General features: G+C 34.9%; 2 protein-coding genes across 6 annotated transcripts in view; one reads left to right on the forward strand and one right to left on the reverse strand.

The window, feature by feature from the left end:
• The first annotated feature begins 1,144 nt into the window (after nt 1-1,144).
• Nucleotides 1,145-26,105, forward strand: LOC117992774 (uncharacterized). Of its 4 annotated transcripts, none has more exons than XM_034980492.2 (5): nt 1,145-1,366; nt 19,010-19,177; nt 19,429-20,261; nt 20,705-20,849; nt 21,802-26,105. In XM_034980492.2, the coding sequence occupies exons 2-5, from the start codon at nt 19,021-19,023 to the stop codon at nt 21,930-21,932; spliced, it is 1,266 nt and encodes a 421-aa protein (XP_034836383.1). In that variant the 5' UTR covers nt 1,145-1,366; nt 19,010-19,020; the 3' UTR covers nt 21,933-26,105. The 4 variants fall into 4 exon arrangements, with proteins under 4 accessions (XP_034836383.1, XP_069360139.1, XP_069360125.1 ...); XM_069504038.1 differs by having other exon boundaries at nt 19,432-20,261; XM_069504024.1 differs by lacking the exon at nt 1,145-1,366 and adding an exon at nt 12,314-12,507.
• The window catches only part of LOC117992663 (probable serine/threonine-protein kinase nek3), a 64,768-nt gene continuing 62,747 nt past the window's right edge, over nt 25,945-27,965 (reverse strand). For both annotated transcript variants that reach the window (XM_034980383.2, XM_034980378.2), the window contains exon 8: nt 25,945-27,955. In XM_034980383.2, the coding sequence (XP_034836274.1) occupies nt 27,789-27,955 (167 nt within the window). In that variant the 3' untranslated portion in view covers nt 25,945-27,788. The remainder of the gene's footprint in view (nt 27,956-27,965) is intronic.

The following is a 27,965-nucleotide window of genomic DNA, read 5'->3' on the forward strand; positions in this document are numbered from 1 at the left end:
CTCGCACTTGGCCGGTTTCTTGATTTTGTAAATTAGAATCAAAATATAAAAAGTCGTCATTCATGCTTTAACTGTAAAAGTCAAAGCCAAGTGTTAACAAGGAGCAACAAATGTAATTCGAAACCAAACAGTGTCTTCCCAATACAAGTGGCATGGAATTCAAAGCAGGTTTTTGTTGGGGCTGTTTAAAATCATTCATTCCCCTTAAGCGTTTCCTTGAGCGATAAAAGACCCCTGGGAGACGAGGCGCAGGTACACAAAGTGTCCCGGTAACAGCTTTTTTTTTCTAATAGACAAAAGCAAAACATTCTTGAGTACCTACCTACCTACCTACCTGTTGCTTTAACATCTTACGTTTAATTTCACGTATTGAATTGAAATGCAACTGAAGAGAACTATAAAAGGTATTTTTAAGACGAAAAGTTTTGTATTTCAAACTTGACGGAAGTTTACAGAGTAATTAGAACGTGTAAGTAGGTCGTTATTACGTAGGTATATTTAGTATGGATCGTGTGCACGTGATGAATGTATCTTAACTTTTGTTAGAGTATACGAAATTCAATTTGCATAATATTTATCAATCGTTTCAATACATTGTTATCAGAAGTCATAACTTATTTCAAAAATAAGAAGCGCCTGAAGATAGTAAAACTTAGAACAAAAAAAAACAGAAAAGTGTAGGTAATATTTTGAAAATAGAATAGAATGACTTTTTATTCAAATATAAACTTTTACAAGTGCTTTTGAATCGTGAAAAGCATCTATCGCTGTTGCTTCAGAAATCAGAATACTTACCTACATTTCCTACCAAAATTCATTTTTCAAAGTTGTGGATATTGTTTTTGCACCTTGCTTTAATTAGAAAACTCTATAGGTACTAGTGCTTATTACTTATCGTATGCATCGACTCTACAGTCTACCAGTTAGACCAAATGACGACGTATGTAAGTACATACATACGTCGTATGTATTATTAAAATATGGTATCCTAATACCCACTCTATGTTAATTCAAGACACAGTTGTCCTTATTCAGTGAGTCATCTCATAGTAAATTTAGTCTGCCACAACAGAACCCTATTTTATGAGCGTACTGAGTATAAACAATTTCTTAACAACGGTCTGCGTAATTTTTAAGGTTTGAGGTTATGTTAGTATTAAATCAACCGTTGGCGGCGACGAACGTATACTGACGCCGGCTGTGTTATTGTGTGCATCTGTTGAGGATCGATACCCGTAAACTTGAGTGCATATTTTGTGGTCCATACGAAGTTAAATCGATGAATTGAAAAAACAGAAGAATCGCTCCTGAAGTGAGCGGTTTTTCATTCGGATTTCTGCGATTCCCAAAATCGAGTCTTTATTCGGTATGTTGAACTTGTATTAATCTGTACTAAAAACTAATTAAACTGACTCTTTAATGTGTAGACAATGAAAATTATTTAATCTGAAAAACCATTAATTTTATTTTAAACTTTGAGACGGTTTCATTTTGAATGTAACGACTTTACAATGACGTACGTCAACGTACCTACCTAATATAGGAGATGACATCTGTTAAGTTTGAAAAAAAATGAGTCTATTATATAGTCTGGTTTTGAATTAATTATTAATGAAGATACTACTACTTTGTGTTAACAAACAAACATTAGACTTTAGAGGCGTATTTTTAAATTTCAACGACTCCACTTAGAATTTTGTAACAAAAATAAATTTCCGAAGTACGGTCGACATGAATTTTACTGCAAATATGTAGTTCATTATTAGCTGTAAAATGTTTTTAATGATTTTGCTTAATTAGGCACAGTGAAGCCTAAATTTAATTATTAAAGGATTTTTTTCTCCAGTTACCTTCTCTAATTTCTAAGTATTAATGATAAAATTTAACGTACTCTTCAGTCAGCTGGAAAGTTTATAACTAAATGCTTATAAAAAACACAGTTAGCTGTGCATTGCACTGGGGTGTTCCGACCCCTTACATTCGGCCCTACGTAGTCACTCGCCACACTCCGCTAGACAATTGTACCAAAATCCCGTCTACGTATACCCTCATCCTATTTCCCAGAGCATAGATGCCATTCTCCTTTGATTTCGATTGTAATATGTCGGTCTGTTCGTAGTGCATTCATCCAACGAGGGTGTCAGTTTATTACCTATACGGCATGCATATTGCGGTGCCTATTGTAACGCACATCAATCCATTAGACGATTAATCCATTCGTATTGTTATAACACCCTTTGTTGTGCAAATGATGTCTTGCGGATTGTGTAACCGCTTACATAACCTAATAGTTTAACATGAGAATACTATAAAACGGGTCAAGAGTAAAGGTATAAGAGAAAACTTGAACGACGATTGTTATCAATTTGTAGCACTATAATAATATAATAATAAGAATATGTACATAAAGGACTATAAAAATCACGTAGGTAGAAAGTAAAACGTAGCTACATAGCTAGAAATAGTTTAAGTTCAGTGCAAAAGTGGTCCTAATGCAAATTTTAAAATGGCTTTATTAAAAATCAAGATTTTGCATAGGTAGGGTCAATTTTGTTTCTATTGTACGAATTCATAGTTTAGATTTACATATCCAACCGAAATAAGATTTTAATAGGTAGGTACTCGGAGACCGCAGAGAAAAATCTGCTACAATATTCCGGTCCGCCGATTTGCACTTGCTCTAAAACTACCTGTTGTACGATTTTAATTTTTCCGGATAAAAACAATGTTATTGCTAACTGGGAGTGGGAATCGAATAACTTGTAGTAGATAACTCGTCAAACGAGAGTGCTCCTGTTTCATACTTAACGGACCACGCTGGTCAAGTGGTAACCGTGTAAAAGTGACAAGTCTAGATATCTAGGTTGAAATAATAAATAGATCCTGGTGATTAAAAACCTGTTCTTCAGAAATACGTTATCGCCGTTGTAATTAATAAACTAGTCGGCTCGATTGTTGATAGCAATTTAAAATAACGTTTTTATGGCAATGACGTTAATCCAATCTGACTCATTCGCTTCTAATATAATGAACATCCTTACCAAAAGTTTATCGTGTCCTCCTTCCAGCGAAGGCGTTAGGTCATTACCACAGGCGAACATGAGTACCAATAAGGTAATGTGTGGGTTAAACGTATAAGCCTAACAGTTATGTTATTCTTATTAAGCAGCTTAGAGAGCGTTACATCCTGGAACGATTATTATAATTATTATTGTTTTGAATTTCATTTTTGCACGTTTGTCTTGGGTACATTAGGTAGCTAGGTAATGTTTTGTTTACCATTACTTAATTTACTTGTTTACTTTGTTATACATACAAAACTTGGATTTTGATTAAAAGAAAATTTGATTTATTAAACATTTCCGTAAATGAGCTCAAAATTGGTAACTAATTGTGTCCTTTAATCAATTTTACCTTCCTCTCTACTGTGTATTGTACAGGCAGATCATGAAATCATATTATTTTGTGTAATTTACTATGCAAATCTTAATAATATTGTAAAATATATATAAAGCTCGAAAAATTTGTAAGTACATTACAATACCTGCAATACCAGTACTTTAATGGTATTATTTAAAAAGACCAAATGAAAGTAAATGAATAGAGAGTTATATTACAATTTCCTATTTTGAAATACGTTCAATTTGAAATAACAGTATATATATGTAAAATAATGGTAATCCTCGTTATTGGCTTGGTGTGGTGTTCCAACTATTCAAAAGTCCTTGATCTATAACAGCCGACAACATATTTGACATGAATCTGCATTCTGCAACCTTTCACGTTATTTTACAAGTCACGAAGCAAAACTACAAAGCTAATACTAATGTATCCTGTGTAGGCTACATACCTCCTCTAACTAGTTTATTGTATTTCAATGTTTACATAACAGTTGGCAACTACTTGCGGTAGGGAGACCCAATATTCTATAATAGTAAAGCAGTTTATACCTCAAGTCGATATTTTGATATGTTTATCAAACAGTATGTATCAGATAGTTCTGTTAAACTATGACTCATATGGAGCAAAGCTTCAAAAGTCACCGTAGTACCCGTAGGTGGATATGTATTTCATGTAGATTTTCTCTAAAGGCGCTTATGAAAGTTCTTAACTCTACCACCGTTTCAAGCTTCAGCTGCAGAAATGAACAGAAAAGCAAAGCAGAAAATTTAAAAATATGCTGATAAAATGTAAAAATTTACTAGGTATAAATTAACGCCATGTTGTGAGGTCTTAGCTACAAATGAATATATAGTATAGCCGTAACACAGTTTTTTTTAACTAACACAGCTATTACCGTTTCCGTTCGTATTGTTTATGTTCATATGTAAATTTGAAGAATAAATAAATTATAAATTATAAATATATATTTTAATTCAATATTTTATTTTAAAAATAATATAGGTAAAGGTATTATAGGTAGCCAATGGATTTTATAGGACTAAATATGTACTTTATCCAAAGTATTTCCCATGCATTATTTATAGTTTGAATTATTGAGTTGTTATCATATTGTAATCAGGAAAGATGCCGCTCCACTCTGCCAGTGTGCGTTGCACCTAAAGCCATTATATGTGTGGGAAAACAAAGTATAAAAAGGCTGTAAATAAACAGATTTCAAAGAGTTCAGTTTTTCAATTCAAGGAAATCATTTATTTACAAAACTAGCTGAGCCTGCGTTTACGTTACGTTTGTGACTTACGTCAAAATCAACAAGCTATGAAGATAAATTTACGTGTTCCTGATTTACGACTTGAGTTCAAACAGACTAACCACCCATGTAGATAATACATTCCTTCGTTTTTAGGGTTCTGTACCTCAAAAGAAAAAAAGGAACCCGAATAGGATCACTCTGTTGTCTGTCTGTCGCCTGCCTGTCTGTCTGTGTAGTCTGTCAAGAAAACCTATAGGGTCCTATAGGGTCCCGTTGATTTAGAATCGTGAAATTTGGCAGGTAGGTAGGGCTCATAGCACAAATAAAGGGGAAAATCCGAAAACCGTGAATTGGTTATTACATCACAAAAATAACCAAAAAATTACTAAATCACATACCTATAGGTTAGGTAGATGGCACAGTCCGTCATTAACTTGCAGTGTTGTACATAAAAGTTAGGTATACCGTGTACGATGGTACGGAACCCTTTGTGTACGAGTCCGACTCGCACTTGACCGGTTTTTTATAGTTACTTAAATTATGTTAGAGTAGATACATATAACTGGACCGCGAGGTCCGATCTTCATAATTTCTTTACTATGGCAATCTGGCAAAGTGTGCTGCAGTACGGACCGAATGGTTTGTGGGACTGAATTACATATTATTACTGACTGAATTAAATACTTACCATATTTTGACAATTATTATATTAAATATTTAATATTTTGTTCGAAAATAGTAGTTTAGTAGTTTAGTAGTAGTAGATAATAGAAAAAGGAGTTAATTTTGCAGTTTAAAATAAAATGATTAAGCCGGTATTGAATGACAGAACAGCAAATTTTCCTATACTAAGTAGAAGATGTCCGTGACTTCGTCCGTGTGAATTTAGTTTTTAGGGATTCGTACGTACGAAGTACGAACGACGAACGATGCCAAACGGACCTCATCACCAAGCCTCCGATACCCGTTCGTCCATTTGTCCGTCCGTCCGTTTGTCCGTCAGCGGGCTGTATCACATGAACCGGAATAGGTAGAGAATTGAAATTTTCACAGAGTGCTTTTGACGACAAAAACCCTTTGTGAAGAAAAATAGAGCAGAATTGCCGCTTTAACAACAAATAATAAATAAAAAATGGCCGCCATGTAAAAAAAAGTACATAATCTTGTACGATTGTACGGACTACGGAACCCTTCGTGTACGAGTCCGACTCGCACTTGAACGGTTATTTTTTCAAATGCAGTGAGAACTCTTCGATTTTCTGGGATAAAATGTATAGGCTATGCCCGTTTCTAGGATGCAAGCTAAGTATCTCAGAACCAAATACCCGCAGCTTGGTCCACGTGGATTTTGTTTTTCTAAGAATCCCATGGGAAATCTTTGATTCTCTGGAACAAAAAGTAGCCTCTGTCCATTTCCGGAATGCGAGCTATCTCTGTACCAAAACATCAAAATTAGTCAAACAGATGGGCACTGAAAAGCTAGCCGATTATACCTACAAGGGAAAGTTAAAGCTTAACGTAAAGAAAATTTATCTACGTTACTACGTTGTACATAATATGTACAATGTTGCATAAAACAAGATTGGATGATAAACCTAGATGGATACGAGAAAATAAATACGTTAGGTCTCCCACGTCAGATAATGAAGCCGACATGGGGACAATGGCTTCTTTATACCTACATCGTCGAGATACATGAGAGGGCGGTCAACGACAGCGCTGAATAGAAAAATTTCTGGACCGGCACTTCACAATAACACTCTTTGTGTAAGCCTTTTAACTGCAAATACCTAACTAACAAATTACATTTTACGACTTTCAAAAAAGTCAAGCCTACTGCATTTCTTGACTTTAAAAAAAATAAATAACATAATTTATGTAAGTAGGTACAGGCTACAGCTACTACCTAGTATATAAATTAGCCTGCGCAGATTTTGGTCAAAGTCAAAGTCAAATTATTTAATCAGAATAGGTTACCCTTACCCTTGTTACCCTTACCAGAGATAATTTATTTACAAGTAATAAATTATCTCTGCCCTTACGGATAGTCAAAATTGTTGATTTGTAAGATGATATAGTGGTGATAATTAATAAAGCTACGAGTTTTTTGAAAGTCTAGTGGGAAATTAGATTTTCCGGGATAAAATTCAGCCTATGCCCATCTCCGCGATCCAAGCAATATCTGTACCAAATAGATGATGCTCGCTAATTGCTCCACGTGGATTAAAGTTTATAAAAATCCCGTGAGAACTATTTGATTTTCCAAGATAAAAGGTAGCCTATAGCCGCCAACAGATGGACCGTGTAAACCGTTGTTCACTTGAATATAGTATTTTAGTCTAAATCTTTCTACCTGGGCAGCTTTAACACATTTTTGGCCATTAAAGCGCGAGTGTCTCGACTCGGCGAAATCTTATAAAAACACAAAACGAAAGCTTTAATAGTGATCACTATTGTAGGCTATAACTTGTAATCGTCTTCACTTTCTTATCACGATACGGTACTTACTAAAGACTAAACATGATACACGCACATAGGTACCTACTTTTACTTTTACGAAATTCTTATCCTACATTCATTCTAAGCAAAGTAACGTTAATAAGTATATTCTAGTCTCATCTATTGATTTGATCCCACTCGTACATTCTTTAGTCACACACTATTTAATATAGACGAAGTACCTACCTATTCACATAGTTATAGTGCATTCAATATTAACTGGCGTGTTTCCACTTGAGACCGTCATTAGCAATAACAATACGATTAAGTCGTGGCGGGTGAATTCAAAAGTATCAACACTGGTTGATTTGCAACAAAATATATAAGGTTGAACCGGCTCCTATAAAAATGAATGGGCTCTATGAGTGTTTGGTTTATCACCCCTATTGCTTACGTGACATGTCGAATGTAATCCTATTGTTATTGCTAATGACGGTCTCAAGTGGAATCACGCCAGTTAATATTGACTGCACTATACCTTTATAGGCAATAGGCACTAAGTACAAACTATGTATATAAATATATTTTTCTTTAGTGACCAGCTACTTAGGTAGGTACCTATTTTCTTTAGTTTAAGCACACATACCTCATTAATTTAAGAAAAAAACTACCTACTGAAAACTAACGCTAGGAACTAAAAATTTGTCTATATTATTTTATTTTCATACTATCTATTAAGTTTACGTAATTTAATGTTATCAAGAGTATAAGAATACTCTTATAGATAATATAAGTATAACTACTTACATAATATTATATTGAATAATAAATTTCAACATATTCTCACGAAATACTAAGTAAGGAAATCGTACTGCTATTAAATCTCTATTATCAGAATTAGATTATAATTTATGATATTGAGTAGGTACATTTCATTCATATCACTGTACTTAGGTACTTACCTGTGTAAAAAATAAGATAAATGTAGAAGCACATGGTTTATAAGCGCTATTTATATATTTTGGGAGTTAAATATACATTGGTAGGTACCTAGTACCATTTTTACTTATACAAATCATTAAAAGTATTTATATGAGAGCTCTTTTTATGAAAATTGTCTTAATTGGTACGTCGACATTCTCTTCCGATTTTTTTTATTGCAGCAACATGATATCCAATCCATTCTATGTTTGTTATTTCCGATAATATATTTCTATGTAATAATCTTTCACAATTCAAACATATCAATGTCTCTATGTGAACATTATAATATTAGGTATCTTTCAGGTAGCATAAATGCATGATAATATGTATCTACCTACTTAAACCAATATGTTTTATGAATCTATGTATTATACATATATACATATAAAAGGAAAAGCTGTCTGACTGACTGACTGATCTATCAACGCACAGCTCAAACCACTGGACGGTTCGGGTTGAAATTTAGCATGCAGAACGCAGATAGCTATTATAACGTAAACATCTAATCCGCTAAGAAAGTATTTTTGAAAATTCAACCTCTAAGGGGGTAAAATAGGCCTTTGAAATTTGTGTAGTCCACAAGGACAAAGTCGTGGGCATGAGCTAGTGTTTAATAAACCAATTTTATATATCATGGTAGGTATAAAATTAGAATGTAAAATATAATCTGTTACGTTTTATTCAGTCGTCAATCTTTTATTATGCCCCTATATGCAACTTTCTATTAATCAAGGAAGACAGTCGCTTAACAAACGTTACAACAAAACTAGAGCAAATGATTTCACCTGAGAAAATAGAATAAAGGCGACTGATCAACATAATAGTAGATAAGTAAGAGAAGCCATTTCCCAGAACGATCGTTTGAGATCTAGAGTAATAGCGCTGAGAAGTTTTCTCAGTTCGATAGCGTACAGTATTGTGAACTAAAGTAATAAATAACAGCTGACATCTGCTGTAATTAGGGTTGCCTATTTTCTGAAAATCACGTATTATTTTTCTAGTTTTGTAAGTAGTTTCTTTTGATGTTAGATGCCCGTGGCTTTGACCGCGTGAATTTAGGTTTAAAAAAAACCCGTATGAACTCTTTAATTTTCCGGGATTAAAAATAGCTAAGTGACCTAGTGTGTGTGTAAAGTGTATATAAATATGCGAAAGTGTGTCCGTCTATATAGATAGACGGACACACTTTCGCATATTTATAGTATAAGTATATACCTATCATGAAAGGTATTAACTATATAGACTAACAACCTATTAAACTAAAAGTTCGTATTCGCAAAAAATTTAATTCCTCACGCGCCATTTTAACTTTATGTATCAAATTTCATGTCAAAAGTACGATTTTAGTCCTCATTTTAAAGGTGATGGGTGAACCCATTCATCTAAGGGTGAATCGTACTTATGACATGACAGTTGACCCATAGAGTTAAAATGGCGCGTGAGGAGTCCTTTTGTACGGACTATACATATTTTGGAAGCCCTCGAACATTTTAAACGCTCTGGGGCCGATTCTCTTCTCTTGTACACAATCTCTAAACTAAACTAAATTAACAGGTCTAATCTCATAACTAATCTCATTAACAGGTCATAAAATCTAGCGCTATCCTTTTCCGCAAGCAACACTATGAAAGGGATAGCAATAGATTTAGATATGTCATTTTAGATTAGCTTAGAGATTGTGTACAACGGAATTAGCCACAATTAGATAACTGATAGAATACAGAGCATAATAAGAAATGTTTTTATGATTCACGCCTGCATTTCATTTTAACGACTTATTTGAATGTGTCAAAACAACAACAATACAACTCGGGCCACATTCCTCAGCCAGTTGCGCGTTTATCGCCCTCGTAGTTACGCATAAATCTCAGTTTGTTAACAAGTGTGGGCGCTGCAAAGGCACGGTTACACTTACTTTTTAGGGTTCCGTACTTCAAAAGGAAAAACGGAACTCTTATAGGATCACTTTGTTGTCTGTCTGTCTGTCTGTCCGTCTGTTTGTCAAGAAACCTTCCCGTTGACCTAGAATCATGAAATTTGGAAGGTAAGTACATCTTATAGCTGACATTTGGGGACAAATCTGAAAACCGTGAATTTAGGGAAATCACACAAAAAAAAAATTGTGGTCATGAACTAATAATTAGTATTTTCAAGTTTCGAAGTGAGATAACTATATCAAGTGGGGTATCATATGAAAGGTCTTCACCTATACATTCTAAAACAGATTTTATTTCTTTTTATGCATCATAGTTTTTGAATTATCGTGCAAAATGTCGAAAAAATACGACTGTACTACGGAAAACCCTCATTGCGCGAGCCTGACTCGCACTTGGCCGGTTTTTTATTTAATTCTAGCTAAGTAACACGTGCTATTTTGTCCCCTGATAAGAATTTATAAGGGTCAGGGAACATCCCTTACCTTCAATATTTTCATATTAAACAAGAGCTAAAACATGTTAAGGTACTTCTTACATTTACAGTTTTATTTGCTAAGTTTTTAGGGTTCCGTACCTCAAGAGGAAAAAGGAACCCTTATAGGTCTGTCTGTCTGTCTCCGTCCGTCCGTCCGTCCATCCGTCCGTCCGTCCGTCCGTCCGTCCGTCCGTCCGTCTGTCCGTCCTCCTCCGGCATCCTCTAGTAATTAATAATTCGCACCTTAGCAGACTTGGTCGGTAAGAGTTAAGACAATTAAATCATGATATTATTATAAGCGAAAACCTAATCCCAGAAGGTCCGGGCAAAATATCACGTTGCTTACGCTTTTCTCCGAGAAGGTTTGTGCGATTTGTTTATCTTTTAAGTCAACTAAGGAAAATTAAAGTAGGTATATTATAGATATTTATCGTTTTCGCTACAGTGGTTTTGTTAATTAATAATATACAGGGTGTAACCAGAACGCTAGCAAAAATGAAGACAGGTGATGCTTCTTACTGATGATTACTGATATGATAACACCAAAAAAGACGCGAAAAAATCCAAAAATACTTCCCGAATTTTGTAAAAGTTCACGATATATTGCAAATAAAACATCTGACGGACGCTAGAGGTCAACGAACTTTGCATAAGCAGGCCATTCGGAGTCAATGCCACGTCGTAGGAGGGCATTGACCCGAGTTTACATGGCGGGGTTTGCACGCTATACATACATGGCGGGGTTCAAAATTACTAAATCACTAAAACTATAAAATGAGGCAAATGGTTATTGGTATTGGATTGTGTTTAAGTAGTATAAACAATAACGCTAAGTTTTTGCTAGCATTCTGGTTACACCTTGTATGTATGTATAGGCAGTATAATTACCTACCTACGCGTGCAATGAAGCTGAAGGTAATCGCGACTCTGTTATCCTTGACTTTATGTTTTTGCCATGTGCACTTATTACGTAAACATAATACAATAGCATTGTGGTTATTGTATTCCTCGATAGTATTATATTATTTCTCCGTTACATTACAGTTTGTTTTTATGCGGTTTATTACAAAACTTCACTAGCCAGATTGCGGTAGAAACAAACATGGCAAACAAAATAATAAGAAGAAAATATCATAAAAGAACACTGACTACCCATATCATATAAATAAATAAAAAATATAAATGCGAAAGTGTGTTTTTGTTGGTGTGTTGGTTTGTCCTTCAATCACGTAATAAAGCAACGGTTCGACGTGATTTTTACCATGGTTATAGTTCAAGACCTGGAGAGTGATGTAGGTCACTTTTTATCCCGGAAAATAAACGATTCCTACAGGATGGCATGGCATTTCTCACGCCACTTTCCTTCAATCATGCAACATCATCAACGGATTCACTTAATTTTTATTTGAATATAATTAAAACCTGGCAAGTGACATAGACCACTTTGTTATACATATTATACAATAAATATTTTAGAAAACTAGTCTAGTGGAAATTAAAATAGAACACGCATAGAATAGGGTTCCGTAGTCATACTTATAAAAAACCGCCTTCCCATAAATCAAAACGATGAATATTCAGAAATGAACTAGCTGCCCTGGCGAACTTCGTTACGCCTAACAGTCGATTCAAATTTTTTAAATTTTTCTCTCCGTAAGAACCATCCTCGTACTTCAAAGAAATAAAAAAAGAATAAGCGAAATCGGTTCAGCTGTTCTCGAGATGAGCAACGCATTTAGTGATTCATTTTTATGTTATAGATTATTTTCTCACTTTGTAAGTGGTGAAGCGGTGATAGTCTAGTTATGTTGTTAAAACTTCGGCCTTCTATTCGAGAGGAAACCTATTTCCTACGGGGTTAGATCCCGGGCGGCGGGGGCAAGCACCTCACTTTGTGCGTTTTAATCAATTAAATAAAATTATTACAAGATTCATCGGTGAAGGAAAACATCGTGAGGCAACCTGCATTCCTGAGAGCTACCAGAAGCCCTAGAACGTGTGAACAAAAACTTACCTAGGTAGGTATACATAATATATCACAAACATAGTGTTTCACAAATACCAAACAACATGCATAGGCAGTGGGCACGTACCTATAACAATTAGAACTAATTAGTCCAGGCACCCTTCTGGGCAATGTTAATTGGCTCACAAATAACGGGGTATGCTTTACTTTGAAATATTCACACGTTTTATTATGCAAAATGAGGCAAATGAACTTCCGACGTGAGAAATACTAATTGGGAACATATTTTGGTAAGAAGTATCATAATCATATTAAAACGTTTACCTGTTTTCTACTAATCAATAGGGCGCTACAAATTGATTGTGAATAAAATATTATACTTAGTGATTTATGATTATTATTTCCCGACTCTGTAAATAAGATTTTGCTTAGTTATTGTTTCATTTTGAATTTTCTCGAAATTTAAATTAATCAGGATACCTAATATATATTTGAGAATCAAACCTATGAAGTTCTGATTGATGATTGCCTCATGTAATGATTTAAAAACTACTATTATCTATTCTATATCTATATCTATATCTATACTATTATATAAAGAGGTAATGTCGTTAAGTTTGTTTGTAGGGGGTAATCTTTGGAACTACTGAACCGATTTTGAAAATTCTTTCACCAATCGAAAGCTACATTATTTCTGAGTGACATAGGCTATATCATATACACGCGGGCGAAGCCGCGGGGATCAGCTAGTATTTAATAAACAGCATTAGAAAATATCTGAATTTGAAAGAATTAGATGTTATGCGTATAAGGTGGGTATACAAAATATAACTATGTAGGTGTAACTCGTTTTGAAATGTAGGTATAATAACACACGTGCCTTAACATTTACATACCTACTTAGCAAGAGATTTGATTTTTAAAAAATTAAATGGCGCTTCATCTATACTAATATTATAAAGAGGTAAAGTTTTTACGTTTGTTTGGTAAGGTGTAATCCCTAGAACTACTGAACCGATTTTGAAAATTCTTTCACCAGTAGAAAGCTACATTATTCTTGAGTAACATAGGCACTATTTTATTTTCAAAAAAATTAGAGATGCCTTCGTAAATTGTAATAAGCTACGCGTGTGAAGCCGGCGCGGGTCGCTAGTATCAGCTAGTAGGTATCTACTACTTAAATATGTCACAAAGGCGTTGCGAACGAATAAGAAATGGAAATAGGATGATGAAGTTAATGGATATTTATGGAAACCTGATTCTAGCCAAACTATCTACACAATATTTTTATATAAATAAAATATTCATATAAATTAACTGTTAATTGGCATAATAATATGTGATTACATTACTAAACAATATATTATAGAAGAAACAAAAAATATTTACTTACATAAAAATGTACTAAATAATGTAATGTGTGATTTATGAATCATCAATAACTCAAATTAAATGTTACTGACATAAGTTACAAATATTTAGTAATCATAAATAACTTCGATTAACTAAATGGCGCAAAATAAATAAACGAATTTATATTTATAAGTTTAATGTACAAATAGACTGATAAATTTTATTTAAGTATTTACTTTATTCCGTTTAAAATATGTCGCCAAACTTTTATTAAAATTACTTAACTGTATAATATAGTGAACGCAATTCCATTATAAGATAATTATGAAATAATTAATTTCAACTTTATCCATTTAAACGTCATCTTTGAGTTTTATTTAGACGTTGTTTCCTGTGTGTGACGAGTAACAGACTTGCATAGAGCCGGAAGAGCAGTGACCAGTCCGAATTCGGCACACAACGGTACCTTCCTCTGCAAATTAACGATGCGTTCAAAACTACATCGACACTACTATTAATCAAAACAATTTTGTCTATTCAATTTCATTTTGGCAGTTTTCCAGTTCAAAATATGGGATAAGCTAGGTGAACTTAGGTAACTCTTATCCCAGTTCTAAGTAAAATATTTATTTTCTGATATAAAAGAATTAGCTGAAGTATTATCGCATTTCTAAGTAGGTAGCCTAATTGTAATATACTACTATATAATTGTACTTACTTAATTTAATAAGAAAAACGTCCCACTTTAGTTATGCGGACTCAATAACTTTAAAACTAGTCAAGGACCAAGGACTGAACAAGGTTGGCACCCAAGGGCAAGAACCATAACGGCCAGTAAGCAAAAAACTGATTTGGCATTTCAAAATTCACAATAAAAAAATATACGTCTTGCACCTACATATTTATTCTACGTTCTATAAACATGGAAAAATTATAAAAGGACACGTAGGTATAAGTAGATAAAAGTAATGACGTAGCAAATTGTTTCCCCGAGCTTGCAATAAATCTCTCTCCCCATGTCATTTGACCGCAGGGTGATCTATCGGGAACAAAGACCCCCTGATCAGGGAAACCCGGAATTTAATTACATTCTCCTGTTTATCTTTCTCTAGAGACAAACACTCTTTTTACGGACCCTTGCGATGAAATTAGTAATATTAATCGCGGGCATTATCCTATTCTTAACGTATCTAACAATATACTGGCCCTAGACTGGCCCATATTTGCTTCATTACTGTCAATTTATACCACTTGGGCCAATCAGTAAGATAGTACCTAACTGCAAACGTTGAGTTAAACTGGTAACAAACTCTCTCAGAGATTTTATTAGTAACGAGCCATAGGCTGATATCATGTTACTCATTATTATCAATGCTGATGCACCACATATTAAGTTAAAATGGCTATACTTATGTGAAAGCGAGGACAGTGGTAAATTACGTACCAAATACGAGGTAAAGAACCCGTAAGTCATATTATGTCATTTATGAAGGTACGTTGTCCATGTGGTTGAAGACATGATTTACAATTATTACTGTCGTACGATTGATGTATGTTAATTTTTGTCGTATCGAACTTATTAAGCAATGTTCGTTGTATAATTCGATTGGTGCCCAAAGTATAATTATAGCATTAATATCGTGCACTCATAATGGTCATACAGTACTTGCACGTAAAGGCCAATAAAGAGTACGGTTGAAACATTCCAGACATTATCATTCTTAGCACGCGATCCAAAAACGCTTGGGGCTTATTGATACTTTTTCTAACCCAAGTTCATTTGGTTCTATAAGCACTATTAGACCAAAATTAATATAGTTCAAAGTGTATCTAGCAACTTCTAAGTAAATGAGACTGTATAACTTTGCTAACTTCCTGCAAGAATCATTATCATCATCATTATATTTATAGCCTCAATAGCTCAACCGGTAAAGGAGTGGATTGAAAACCGAAAAAGGTTGACGGTTCAAACCCCGCCCGTTGTACTATTTTCGTACCTACTCCTAGCACAATGCAGGGTCTCGTAACGATGTTTCCTTTACCGTTAAAGCAAATGATATTTACCTAATTGCTGAAAAAGCACATTGCTCCAATAAGCTAGAGGTGCATGCCCGAGATCAGACCCACGATTTCCCCAATAGAAGGCCGACGTCTTCACCTCACCACTGGGCTATCACCGCTTTTCGTAACTCGGCATTTTTTTTTTTTATTGACAAAAAAGTCTAGCTCTATTTTCATACGATTGGATTTGTTAAATTTCGTGATACATGACGTAATGTATAATGATAAACCTATGTATAAGGAAAAAGTTGAGTCTGTTAAGAGAAAACATGTACTTCCCTGCAAAGCAAATTTTGTTTTATAGAAAATGTCTCAACGTGCATCTAGTGAAAAGGGAAAAGAGCTATCTATTATACATATTCAGTAGCTTTCTGTTTAATTTTGAATTGAAGGTAGGACTATAAGCTTACTCTGTATGGGGAACGCATCGCCGTTTCTCGCCGGATATCCGCAAAGCACCGCACTGCCGCGGACGCATTCGACGCACCGCCCCCCGTACTAATGATAATTTTATTTTAGAACTTTTTTGGGAGTTTTTGTTTTTCTTTGAGTGCTTGTGACACCAGCTGCTCTATAAGTACGTAATTTCAATATACTTACAGTTACGATTATATAGTCGTGGAAGTGGACCGTTCACACACCTACACAGTTGATTAAAGTGGGTTGAATGAAGTTAGTCTGACATTTTTATGATAACACCAGAATTTTATATAAAACCTTATAAAACAATGTAATGGATAACACTATAATAGTGATCATTATGTATCTTTGATTCTATGTTCCCCTTTTGCGAAGCTGCCGTCTAATTAATTATTATTAGGTAACTTAATCTTCAGCTATCTATACTTATTTAATTTGCAGTTGCAGATTAAATAAGTCAAAGTCAAAGTCAAATGATTTATTCAAAATAGGTAATTAATAAATCTTTTTGATAAGTATAGATAAGGATAAAGATGCAAGGTTTCCTTCTGCTTAATCTTCGTTGTATTGCTGAGAGTCATGAATCCTGTCCATTTTGATTTGATAATAAAATAGCGGTAGGAGTTTTCTTGGGATAATTATTATAAATAAATATTATTGGTTATAAATTATAATATAACTCCCACAAATTGCTAATGCGCGTGGCCGCCATTTAAGTGACGTCAGCACTAGACTAAAGTTTCGAGCTGGTGGTATGTTTTTATTTCGGCTGATGTCAAAATGACTTCATTTCGATGTTAATGAGACATGGTTCCAGCGCAATAGCAATTTGCGGGACTTATATACCAATATGTTTACAGGGAAAGGCACATTGAAGGTCATTATACCTAAAATGTTTTCAGAAGCACTACCAACTGGATTATATATCCAATTAGCGATCATATAGATACAAATACATAGCAGCCACTGATCACCGGATGTTGACTATTTGCTGACCTAAACCCACACGGAGTGGGTGTTATGGCGGTATACCTTTGTATGGGTACTCGGTTATGGCCATCGACCGACTTATTTTGTTATTTATTAAAACACTGTACGAACTATATTAGGGAGAACATTAATTACCCGGTGACATTTATTTATTTTTATCATTTACTAGCTGACACGCCCCGGCTTCGCTCGGGTGGAGTTTAGAAAATTGAGGGGGAGGTTGAATTAAATTTTTCTCTCCGTAAGAACCATCCTCGTACTTAAAAAAAGTATTGGCGATATCGGTTCAGCGGTTCTCGAGATTTGCGATGAGCAACACATTTAGTGATGCATTTTTTTATTATAGAGAAGATATAGATTGCGTGTAAAATAAAAAAATATATAAAAACAGACTTCAATACCTTACCACAACCACTAAAAAGTAAAAAGTATTGTAAGTAATTTATTAATATACGTAGTTCTATAATAATATTTTTGGAGTCGGTGCCAATGACGTGCCAATGTGGAGAAACAATATGTAGAGTTTCACAATTTTTAGTGGCCCCATGTATTAAAATATGTTATGCCTGGTTAAAAACCTACTTTTTACTGAGCTATTACACTGATCGCGAGCAATCTACTCTTATCAGTTGAGGAATTCCATTCCATATTCATCAGATCTTCGCCAAATTTATATGGGACCACTTCGAATACCCTTTCAAACAAAAAATAATTTTCTAAATCGGTCCAGGCGTCTTCGAGTAATCGGGGAACATACAACACCAGATGGTTCCCTTCTTGAGTTGTAAGTGGTTCATTTACTTTTGGTAGTAACATATTTCAAAAGTAATTCTTGTAAGACTGTAACGAATAATAAATAACTTATCATACCTTGTCATTAAAGTTACTTTATTTATCATTAGTAGTAATAGTTGCAATAATTTTCCTGTTGGCACAATATAGCGCGACTTAAATGTGTTTTACAAAAAATTGGTTATCAACACGAAAGACGTATTTTACCAATTCGGTAAGAGATAGGAGAGGCACTTAACCTTATTTTGCCTGGTGACGTGTTAATTGAACTCTATGATAACGTTTTCACTGATTCACGTACCTACCTAACAAAATAGTAGGTACTTACCTCATCATGATTAACCGATTACCGGCCCACTACTGAGAACTGGTCTCCTCTCAGAGTAGTACCTATTAATAAATTAAAAAATATCATGATCATCATTCTTCATCTGTGATAATAAGGCTTAAAAAATATAGGTACCTAGTCCTAGAAATTTTAATCAAAAATTCACAATAGTATTTCTACCATTTTTTCGTTGAATGGGAGAATCTTCTTAAGACATTATAAGTATACGATCTCTGTGGGGAGAGATCGGCTATGTGGTATTTCTGCCCACTAAAATTCCTTCATCCTCAGGGCATAAGAGACTGGAAATTCCAAAGAACGTGCACGTCGCGCCGGAGTGCTTTGTAATAGTACATTTATATTTTACCAGATCTTGAACATCTTAGTTGCTAATGTGTAGTGTATTAACGCTAACTGACCAAAAACAAACTATTGTATTGTAAATACCCCTTTCGAATGAATATACCTACTCGTCTGTGAATTGTATCGCAATAAGAGACATACGTTTTGCTCGTCGGTGTTCTTTGAAATAACTCTAAAAATTGGACAATATCTCGCATGCTCCAATGACCTCGGTTCTTCAACTGATATTTCTCTTTATACTTTACAGGTGCACTGACAATGGGAGCCCCGGCATGGGGATCCCGCGGCGGCGGCGACCGGCCTCGGTTGCTAAGGATGACGCCGCTAAGACACAGTTTCGCTGCACCCGCCACCCCGCCTGCGCCGCCGCTTCGAACACACGACTATGCTTCCGATGCGGATACCAATAAAAAAGGTACTTAAACGATACTTTAAGAAGCCATCCTTGATTCTTAATTAAACGCTTGGCATTGAGAAAATAAATCCAAAATAATCACTGCGCTGTAACTATTCAATTTCATGACTAAAATTGTGCAATAACCAACAAGCATTTCAAGTTATACTTGACCGTGTAATTAATTTAAGCTCTCTGAAATGTCATAAGAGACCGGTTTATACGCTCTTACTATGCAATTTATATTTATAAAACTCGATGCATTTTTCCAGAAGAAAGCTGGAACGCGAACCTGTCTCAAAGATGGAGAAAGTTACGGCGTCGATGTTCACGGTTGCGACCTGGATCTGGTAATGGAAATCGTGAACCGAGCCCAGTGCGGTGTTCGCCATCGCCTCCGAGACCACCATCACATTGTTCGCCCGCTCCACCCTCAAAACTCTCGTTTAGACATCGGGGCAAAGTGTATACAACTGCTTCATTACGAGTGACTAGTGGGGCACCAGATTTGCTCCGAGCTCTTGGAAAACTGGGTGGTGGATTGCGAAGACGAGCTCTATCGGCTCACGATGTTCTTGCACCTCCACAGCAACAACCCTCAACATTTTACGTCCCTAGCCCAAGTGCTGTTAGGACACCTCCATCCCCTTCACCGACTCGACAAAGCGCCACGATTCGAAGACGGTGTAGCTCTCCAAACGTGTACAGAGCGAAAGAAGTATCTCGTGATCGTACACCTTTAATAAATCAAGATGATGAAAGTAGAGATATAGTAGATTACAGTTACGGACTAGAACGCAAGAAAAATGGCAAAGAGATCCGAAGCAGGCCTTACAGTGAAAATGTTGAAGTGGAGACTATGTACAGGAACGGTTACAACCGATTTACTTCAGAAGCTGCAGAACGATTGTGGGAAGAACCTTACAGGTTGCCCCGAGTACAAGTTCGGCAGGAGCCTATTCAACAGCTACGCAACTGTGTCGCTGAGCTAAGAGTGAGCTCGACTCCCCGGTCCGCCCGACCTCCACCGGCACCTCCTACGTCCGCACCAAAAACTAATAAACGGCCGCCCGCACCTGAACCGCGGGACACCCACACGTTTGAGGTAAAATGATGTTGTATTATACTCCACAAAAATACTTCTCACGTCGTATAGAAGCAGGCGTTACTTTGCGGAAGTCCATGATATACAATGAACCAAAAACTTAATTTGGTATAATCCGCTGAAACAGGTCGAATCTGTATGGTGCAACATGCAGCATGCGAAATGTACCGCCCGCCCTCCCACTGCTAAACATGCAGGAAGAAGCAGCCACCAAGCAAGCAATACGCACCACCACCACGTAGCACCACACAAATCCCAAACACACTCGACGCACGTTTCGCCCCGACACCGGAGCATCCTCAGGAGATGTAGACCTTACAATGCACAATTACAATTCAATACAAAATGCAATGCAATATTCATACAGAATCATCGCCATCTAGTTGCACTGATGGGACTACTCGTAACTGACTCTGACGTTTTCCCTATTTTCATATTTCCAGGTTCGATTCACAAAGTCAGCGGGTGGCAAAGGACTTGGATTTAGCATAGTTGGAGGCCGGGACTCGCCGCGGGGAGACATGGGCATTTTTGTCAAAACTATATTCAACAATGGTCAGGCTGCCGAATCTGGCTTGCTTCGTGAAGGTATACTCGTACATTTTTAGGGTTCCGTATTATTTATTACCCACGCCTATTTTAACTTACAAGAAAATACGAATACGATACACAAAACATATGATCTACTTGACTCACTGATCTATCAATCCGCAGCTTACAACTTTAATTCTACATTATAGAGAAAACCTACTGTCTCATTTATTAAGAAATACTTTTTTGCAAATTCCACAAGGGGTTGTATAATATGAGATGAAAGTTTATATATAAACTTTGCAACACATGAAACTATCAAAACATGAATAATTAATACAAACATGATGCGATGATTTCCAATCGACTCTAACTTGTGTAGACTTATTCGAGAAAGTATTAAAATAATAACAAAAGTGCTATAGATGTTTAACGAGTGCATTCCACCACGACCGTTAACAGCTGTAGCCTTAAAAGTCATTCAGGATAACAAATGACCCCTGCACACCTGCAAGTTAGTTAAGTCATTATTAAATAATTATAACTAAAGGTAGCTCACATAATCAGTTGTTTCGTTGGTTTGTTCAATCAACTTTTACGTTATAAGTAATAGTATGCATATCTAAGTATTTAATTTTTTAACATGCCTAATGCCTATGTATAAAAACATGAAATTTCGTATGCCTCATTCACAATCTATACAATACAATATACCTATAAAAGACTTGTCCTGACTGACTAGACTAACTACAATCATCGCACAGCCCGAACCATTTACAAACTTAATTTTTAGGGTTCCGTACCTCAAAAGGAAAAACGGAACCCTTATAGGATCACTTTGTTATCAGCCTGTCTGTCTGTCTGTCAAGAAGTGACGTGCGTGTGTGTGGGGCGTTCCCCCGCCTCTAAGCCCGATTGCCATCTCAATATGACGCGGACTATGCCTACCTATTAATTTACCAGTACCTACTGACCTGTTTAATAGAAGTTTAAAATAACATCCTTTCAGGAGACGAGATAATGTCAGTAAACGGTCGAGGCACCGCCGGGTTGACCCACAGTGAAGCTATCAGGCTGTTCAAGGACGTGCGAGCTGGTCCCGTACTGCTGCGCGTGGCCAGGCGGGCCCCGGCGCGCTGACTGCCCTGCGCCTGCTGCGGGGAACCGCTCCAGGCGCAATACATTCCTAATTACTCCACATTGTAAATACAGGACTACACTTACTATAACTTCTTAGTTCATAGGCGTTATCCGAATACAACGCAATCACACGATCATCGCGGGATTAAGCGACGCGATCATCGCAGGAGTACCTAAAAGCGATGCGACCATCGCCATCGCGTGCTTGCATCAAATAGATCATCGCGCGAATGCCAATTAGGGCACCTATTCGATATCAGTATATTGTTTGATTGCGCGTTCGTACAAGTGAAATTCTTGCGAACTTACGATGATCGCGCAATCGCCTTGTATTAGGACAACGCCTTAAGGTAGAGATTTCCTGGTGCGTTCGTGTGTATATAATTTCTGTATGTAATATAATTTCCTTATTCAGTGTTGTGGCATAGAGCCACAAAACTGAATAAGGAAATTATATTAACATACAGAGGTTCGACAAAGCCGTCTAGAGAGAGCAATCGTGCGACAAAGGAGCGACCCGAATTGGCCTACGTAGCTAGGACCATATGTTGACAGTTGAAGGGTCATCATGGCCAAAGATAATATATACAAGTAAGATCGCTAACGTCATACATTCATTTAAAGCTTGCGTAAAACTCCTTTAAGTCGCCGGTACCTTGTAGGTCAACTCCTTATAGTGTGATGGTGTTATTGTGCAAGCTAAAATGTGAGTTATCGAATTTATTTAGTGCCATCTATCGAACAGCTGATGAAACTCAATTTTATTTAGAGCCAACTCAAATTTTAATTTTTTATGAAGCACATGACGTCTTGGCTTGGATTTTGGGAGTGACCTGTCGTATCTTGATACCTACCAACATCTGTTGGTATCAAGATCAGGCCAATGCTGGTATCATTTTCGAATAAATCAGGGATGCTAAATTTATTTATGGAATCATACTGGCACCCACAGATTAGAGAATCTCTAATCTGTGACCTATCTGTAACCTTACAAGATATCCCTACCAAAGGAAAATATCTTGTTGATGAAAAGCCGCATTTTGCACTTTTTTGTCGTGTACACGTACATAGGTAAATTGCATAAATAAAACAACCAGTGAGTATATTTAATTATAATAATAATTTTATTTTCAAGTAACAAGTCATTTTGTTACGCCATCTACTGGAATTTTGTAATACTACTTCAGCTATCCAAAGCAAAAGATAGAACTTGCTATGGATATCGTAAAGTTCAATGAGTCAATAATTAAAATTAAGAATTAGCTTTTTCCGATGGTGATGTTGTGAAAATTTTGTATTTTGTTACTAAATATAAATAAATTTGATGAACCAGACAAGTGAAATATGATATTTCGTCAAATCCATAAAAAATATATTTCATACGAACCAAGTGACGCCATCTAGTAATAGTCTTGAACTAGTTACAATTTTAAATAGAGAGTTAGCGATCTGTACTTGTTTAATATATTATCTTTGTCATGGCCGTCATTTACCACGCGATTAAAGGCGTCGTACTTACACATACAAGCGCACTGCGTGTATAACAGGGAACCCCTACCTTGACTCGCAGAACTATATTATACTTCGACTCGTCTTACTATGTATAAATAGATTTTTATATTTATTATCCTTAGGTACTAAACACTGGCATGCTTCTGCAGTCTACTCATAAGCTTAATATAAACGAGTATGATATTAAGTTTATGGTATTAATTCACAGTCAAGTGTTGTATCTATTTGTTTAACTAGAAACCAGATCTGAATCTATTAATTATTTATATATTTATATCTATTATAAGTTTTAAAGATGTCAGCATTTGCTTATTTTTTATAAAATAGTTTTTTCTTCTGTTAGGTACCTGTCCTATTTTCGAAATTACATATGTTATAATTATTTTAATTCGGATGTGCCTAAATGTGTGTAATCTCCACACAATAATTAAATTTCGTATAAGAACCCCTTAAAGTGTGTCGAACACGGGTGTAGGCTTCCTTATACAATTAGATACTGTGCGTGTCTAACCTAATTTTATAATCTTTATAAATATATATTTAAGTACATATTTACGTCTATAATATATAGCTAGTAATTGAAGATAAACCCTAGATGTATAATATTATAATATTAACATAATATTGTCGTTGAGTACTTATTACTAGTTTTTGAGACGGAAATATATAGTGGATAATATTTTGTATAAATTTTTATTGTATAATAAATACAGTGTACCTAGCTATCCAAAGACAGCTTTTGAAACGTTTGTTATAAACATAATGATGATATATAAATCTAATGTAAACTAATAGGTACGGACAAGGATTTGTAAAGCAGCATTTATCTGAATTTGCAAGTAGGTAGGTACCTACCTATTATTATTATTTAATGTTTATATTCATTTTAATATCGTAATGTATATTTATAATACAAAGTAGGGTAAACTATGCACTTTTTAATGTTACAGTTTCATAAGTAACATACATAAAGCATTTTTTATTTCTGCATAGTTCGAAATAAGCCTGGTTTACCGATTAGGCAGAAAATACTAACAGATAGGTAACGGATATATATTATTTAAATAAAAATATATTTTTGTATAATAGATATATAATATATTATTATGGTACCTAAGTAAATATTTATAATATTATATTAATATTAAATAAACTATCAGGCAAACAAGGACCTGTTATACAACGAATTGCGTAGTCATCTTATTACATATTTCATCTTTGTAATTTTACTTGTGAGCAAAAATTTAAACCGAAAGTTGTATAACCTACGAAACTAATATTTCGCAGTTTACACAGGCAAGCAGGAAACACAAAGTAAAGAGCTATAAAGAGCTAAAGCTCATAGTCCGGTCAATATTGGCGTTCCCAACATTCGTGTCAATTATTAGAACTAAAAATTGTTACAACAGAATTATGTCTATAAAAAAGTATAAACCTGTCATAGCTATGAATTATAAGAAGCCCATTTGTTTGTTCACAAATATCTTGTAAATCGGTGCAAATATTCAAAGTAGGTAGGTATTATATACAGGTTGTTACCAGAACGCTAGCAAAAACTTGGCGTTATTGTTTTATTACCAAAACACAATCCAATACCAATAACCGATTGCATATTTTTGCAGTTTTAATGATTTAGTATTTTTCAACTCCGCAATGTATAGCGTGCAAACCTTAGGTCAATGCCCCGCCTACGATGTGGCATTGACTCCGAATGGCCTCTTTACGACACGTTTGTTGACCGCTAGCTTCATTCAGATGTTTTATTTGCAATGTATCGTGAACTTTTACAAAATATACAATACAAAAATTTCATCAGTAGTATCACCTGTCTTCGTTTTTGCTAGCGTTCTGGTTACACCCTGTGTGTAGTTGAAAGGTCCACAAGTAATTAAATCCTTTGCCTCATGGAACATTGCAAAAAGGATACCACTTATTTTACACCTGTCAATTTAGGTTAAAGTCAAGGGATCAGTTTACAGCCGTAAATTATATTAGCAATGTAAGTAATTTTTTGTAGTATTTAAAAAAATGTAATAGTGAGTTACTAAGTATAAGATCAACGAGCTAAACTTTTGTATTAAATGTCGATGTTTCAATTCTTTCAATCATATCTAAAATTTCATTGTGACTTTTCTCATCGCTCTATCTTATCTAAAACATCAAAGGTTTCAAAGCCTACCAAGCTACGACATGGCACAACATAAAATGTAAGAGCGGTTACGCAATCATCCGATCCGAGTCCGTGAAAATTCGGATATAAAAAATCGGGCCAAACTCAGATACCTACTGCTTACGCACTAATCCGTTCTCTGATCGAAATCCTAACTATTTAGTGGACATGTTTGACATAATATCTACGTCATTTATGTCCAATTTGAATCCGCGGCACATCCGAGATATTTTCACGGATTTCGGAGAGAACTCGGATGACGGAAGTCGGAGTTAGTGCGTAAACTACCATACAAATAGCTCTATGACTACTTCGGAACGTATTTTTCATGGATTCGAATCGTGCAGTGCGTAATCGTCCTCATACTTACCTACTTAAAATCTCTTCTATTTATGTATTACGTATTTCGAGACAAAATCCCCATATTTTATAAACGTGAGCAGACCGTATTATGTTAATTTATATGAATAATAAATTGTTGATCTAAGTAAGCCCGAGTAGATTTGTTGTATTACTTTCCTTGCTTTATTAACAATCTAAATTCATACTTGGCATTTTTTGAAAATGGTTTTATTGCTCTCATTTTTTCTTAAAATTGAAAATATCATAGAGTTATGCAAACGTTTTTTGTATATGCTATCTAATATTTAAATTCTACGTGGTCAACACAAACAACAACAAAAACAAAAAAAATTGCTCGGAATAATGCAATAAATACTTGGCCTCTCTCCACTAGAAGGGCGTAGGACTTAAACACAAATCCTACATTTGAATTTTTTAAGTTTGAGATATCATCAACTACGTATAACATTGCTTTACCACCCTTAGTTTGAATGTCGTTTGCACATCACAAAACTAAATTACAATGTCTGTTTTCGAGTACAAGACCTATAAATGAAGTTGTTGACAAAAACAAAGCAGTAGAGTCGACTATAGGTAGCGACAAGAAATAAATTCAGATGTGCCTAACGTTAACACTGGTAGTAAGAAACAATATTATTTCGGAATAAGTATTTTTGAAGGATTCAAATGAGCAAGGAAACAACTTTAAATTTACAGAGATTATATTTTATAAACTTAATCAAAAATATTTTTCATAAACAGAATCGATGAATTGATGATGATGGCAAAATCTCATCATAATAATATGCATAGATAAGAAGCTATCAGGTAGTAAAAAAATATATAATTTTATAAATAATACAATAATAATACAACAAATCAAGCTATTTACAAATATAATTATTATTAACCTAATGTTGTAAAATGATAATTATTTAGTGGTAGAGTTTTGATAAAAAAATCATGGCAAGTGACCGGGATATCATTTAACATGACAGTAAAATAGGTATTATTTATTAGTGAAAAAATAATATGAATATACGAGTAATTCTACAATAACATGAGTTATTTCTTAGATACTAAGGCAATTAATTTGAAAATTGATTTTTTCTCCTTATAAAGAGATAGTTTTTGTTTATCAACTACGACAAGTAAATGTTGTGATTAACATATTTATTTCTATTTCAAGACAAAGTATCTTTACGTAGGTAGGTATTACAAAAATGCAATTGAAACAATTTATTAAAATGCTCAATCTCGCAGAACTTTAAACATAAATTTAAAATGGCACGCAAAACAAAACTTCATGTTGTCACAATAAAACCCATATTTTTGAATACAAATCAATATAATATGCAAATAAGTCGCATACAACATTAAAATTATCTACAAACTTCGCATATTTGCCACCGAGACTAGTATTAACATTTTCTAGATTAATAAATTATTATAGTTTCTTTTTTAACAAATTGTTGATTACATTCCTTATAGCATTAATGCTATGAATAAAACGCTATTAATCAATTTCACCGAATTATTAAAATACTATGTACAACGCATCTGCTAATGCTGACTAAAGAGTGAGTATAAACATTGAAATTAAAGAAAAACTCAAAACTCCTTCGTTCCTAAATCAGTTCATCGAGTAGTCTATATTCGCAAATCCAAAATAGGCATTTAAAGTATCATGTTACTTTGAAAATGTTTTTTAAATCCAAATAAACTCATTTAAATTAGTGCGACGGACATATTAATCATTTCCCAATTAAATAAATTATTAAAAATCACGTAAGAATCGTATTTAAAAAATATTAGCCTACTGTTTACATAATTTAATTTGACGAACTTGGGTTTCTAAGAACCAAAGCCACCCGACCAGCTGGCAATGCTTTTAGGGCAGCCCATGCTTGAGTTCTTGTAAAGCCTTCCATTGACTGTCCTCCAGCGGAGATGAGTTCTGCACCAACCACAATGCGCCCACTTTGTGCAGCCGCGCCTCCTGAAGATTA

The sequence above is a fragment of the Maniola hyperantus genome, chromosome 2 (assembly GCF_902806685.2).
Source record: "Maniola hyperantus chromosome 2, iAphHyp1.2, whole genome shotgun sequence".
In the NCBI taxonomy this organism is placed as follows: Eukaryota; Metazoa; Arthropoda; class Insecta; order Lepidoptera; family Nymphalidae; genus Maniola; species Maniola hyperantus.

Excerpts from the sequence above, each read along its gene's own strand:
- LOC117992774 (XM_034980492.2), top strand. The coding sequence starts at position 19,021 with ATGGGAGCCCCGGCATGGGGATCCCGCGGCGGCGGCGACCGGCCTCGG. Across the intron at positions 19,178-19,428 it reads TGCGGATACCAATAAAAAAG|AAGAAAGCTGGAACGCGAAC; the intron begins GTACTTAAACGA and ends GCATTTTTCCAG. Across the intron at positions 20,262-20,704 it reads GGGACACCCACACGTTTGAG|GTTCGATTCACAAAGTCAGC; the intron begins GTAAAATGATGT and ends TCATATTTCCAG.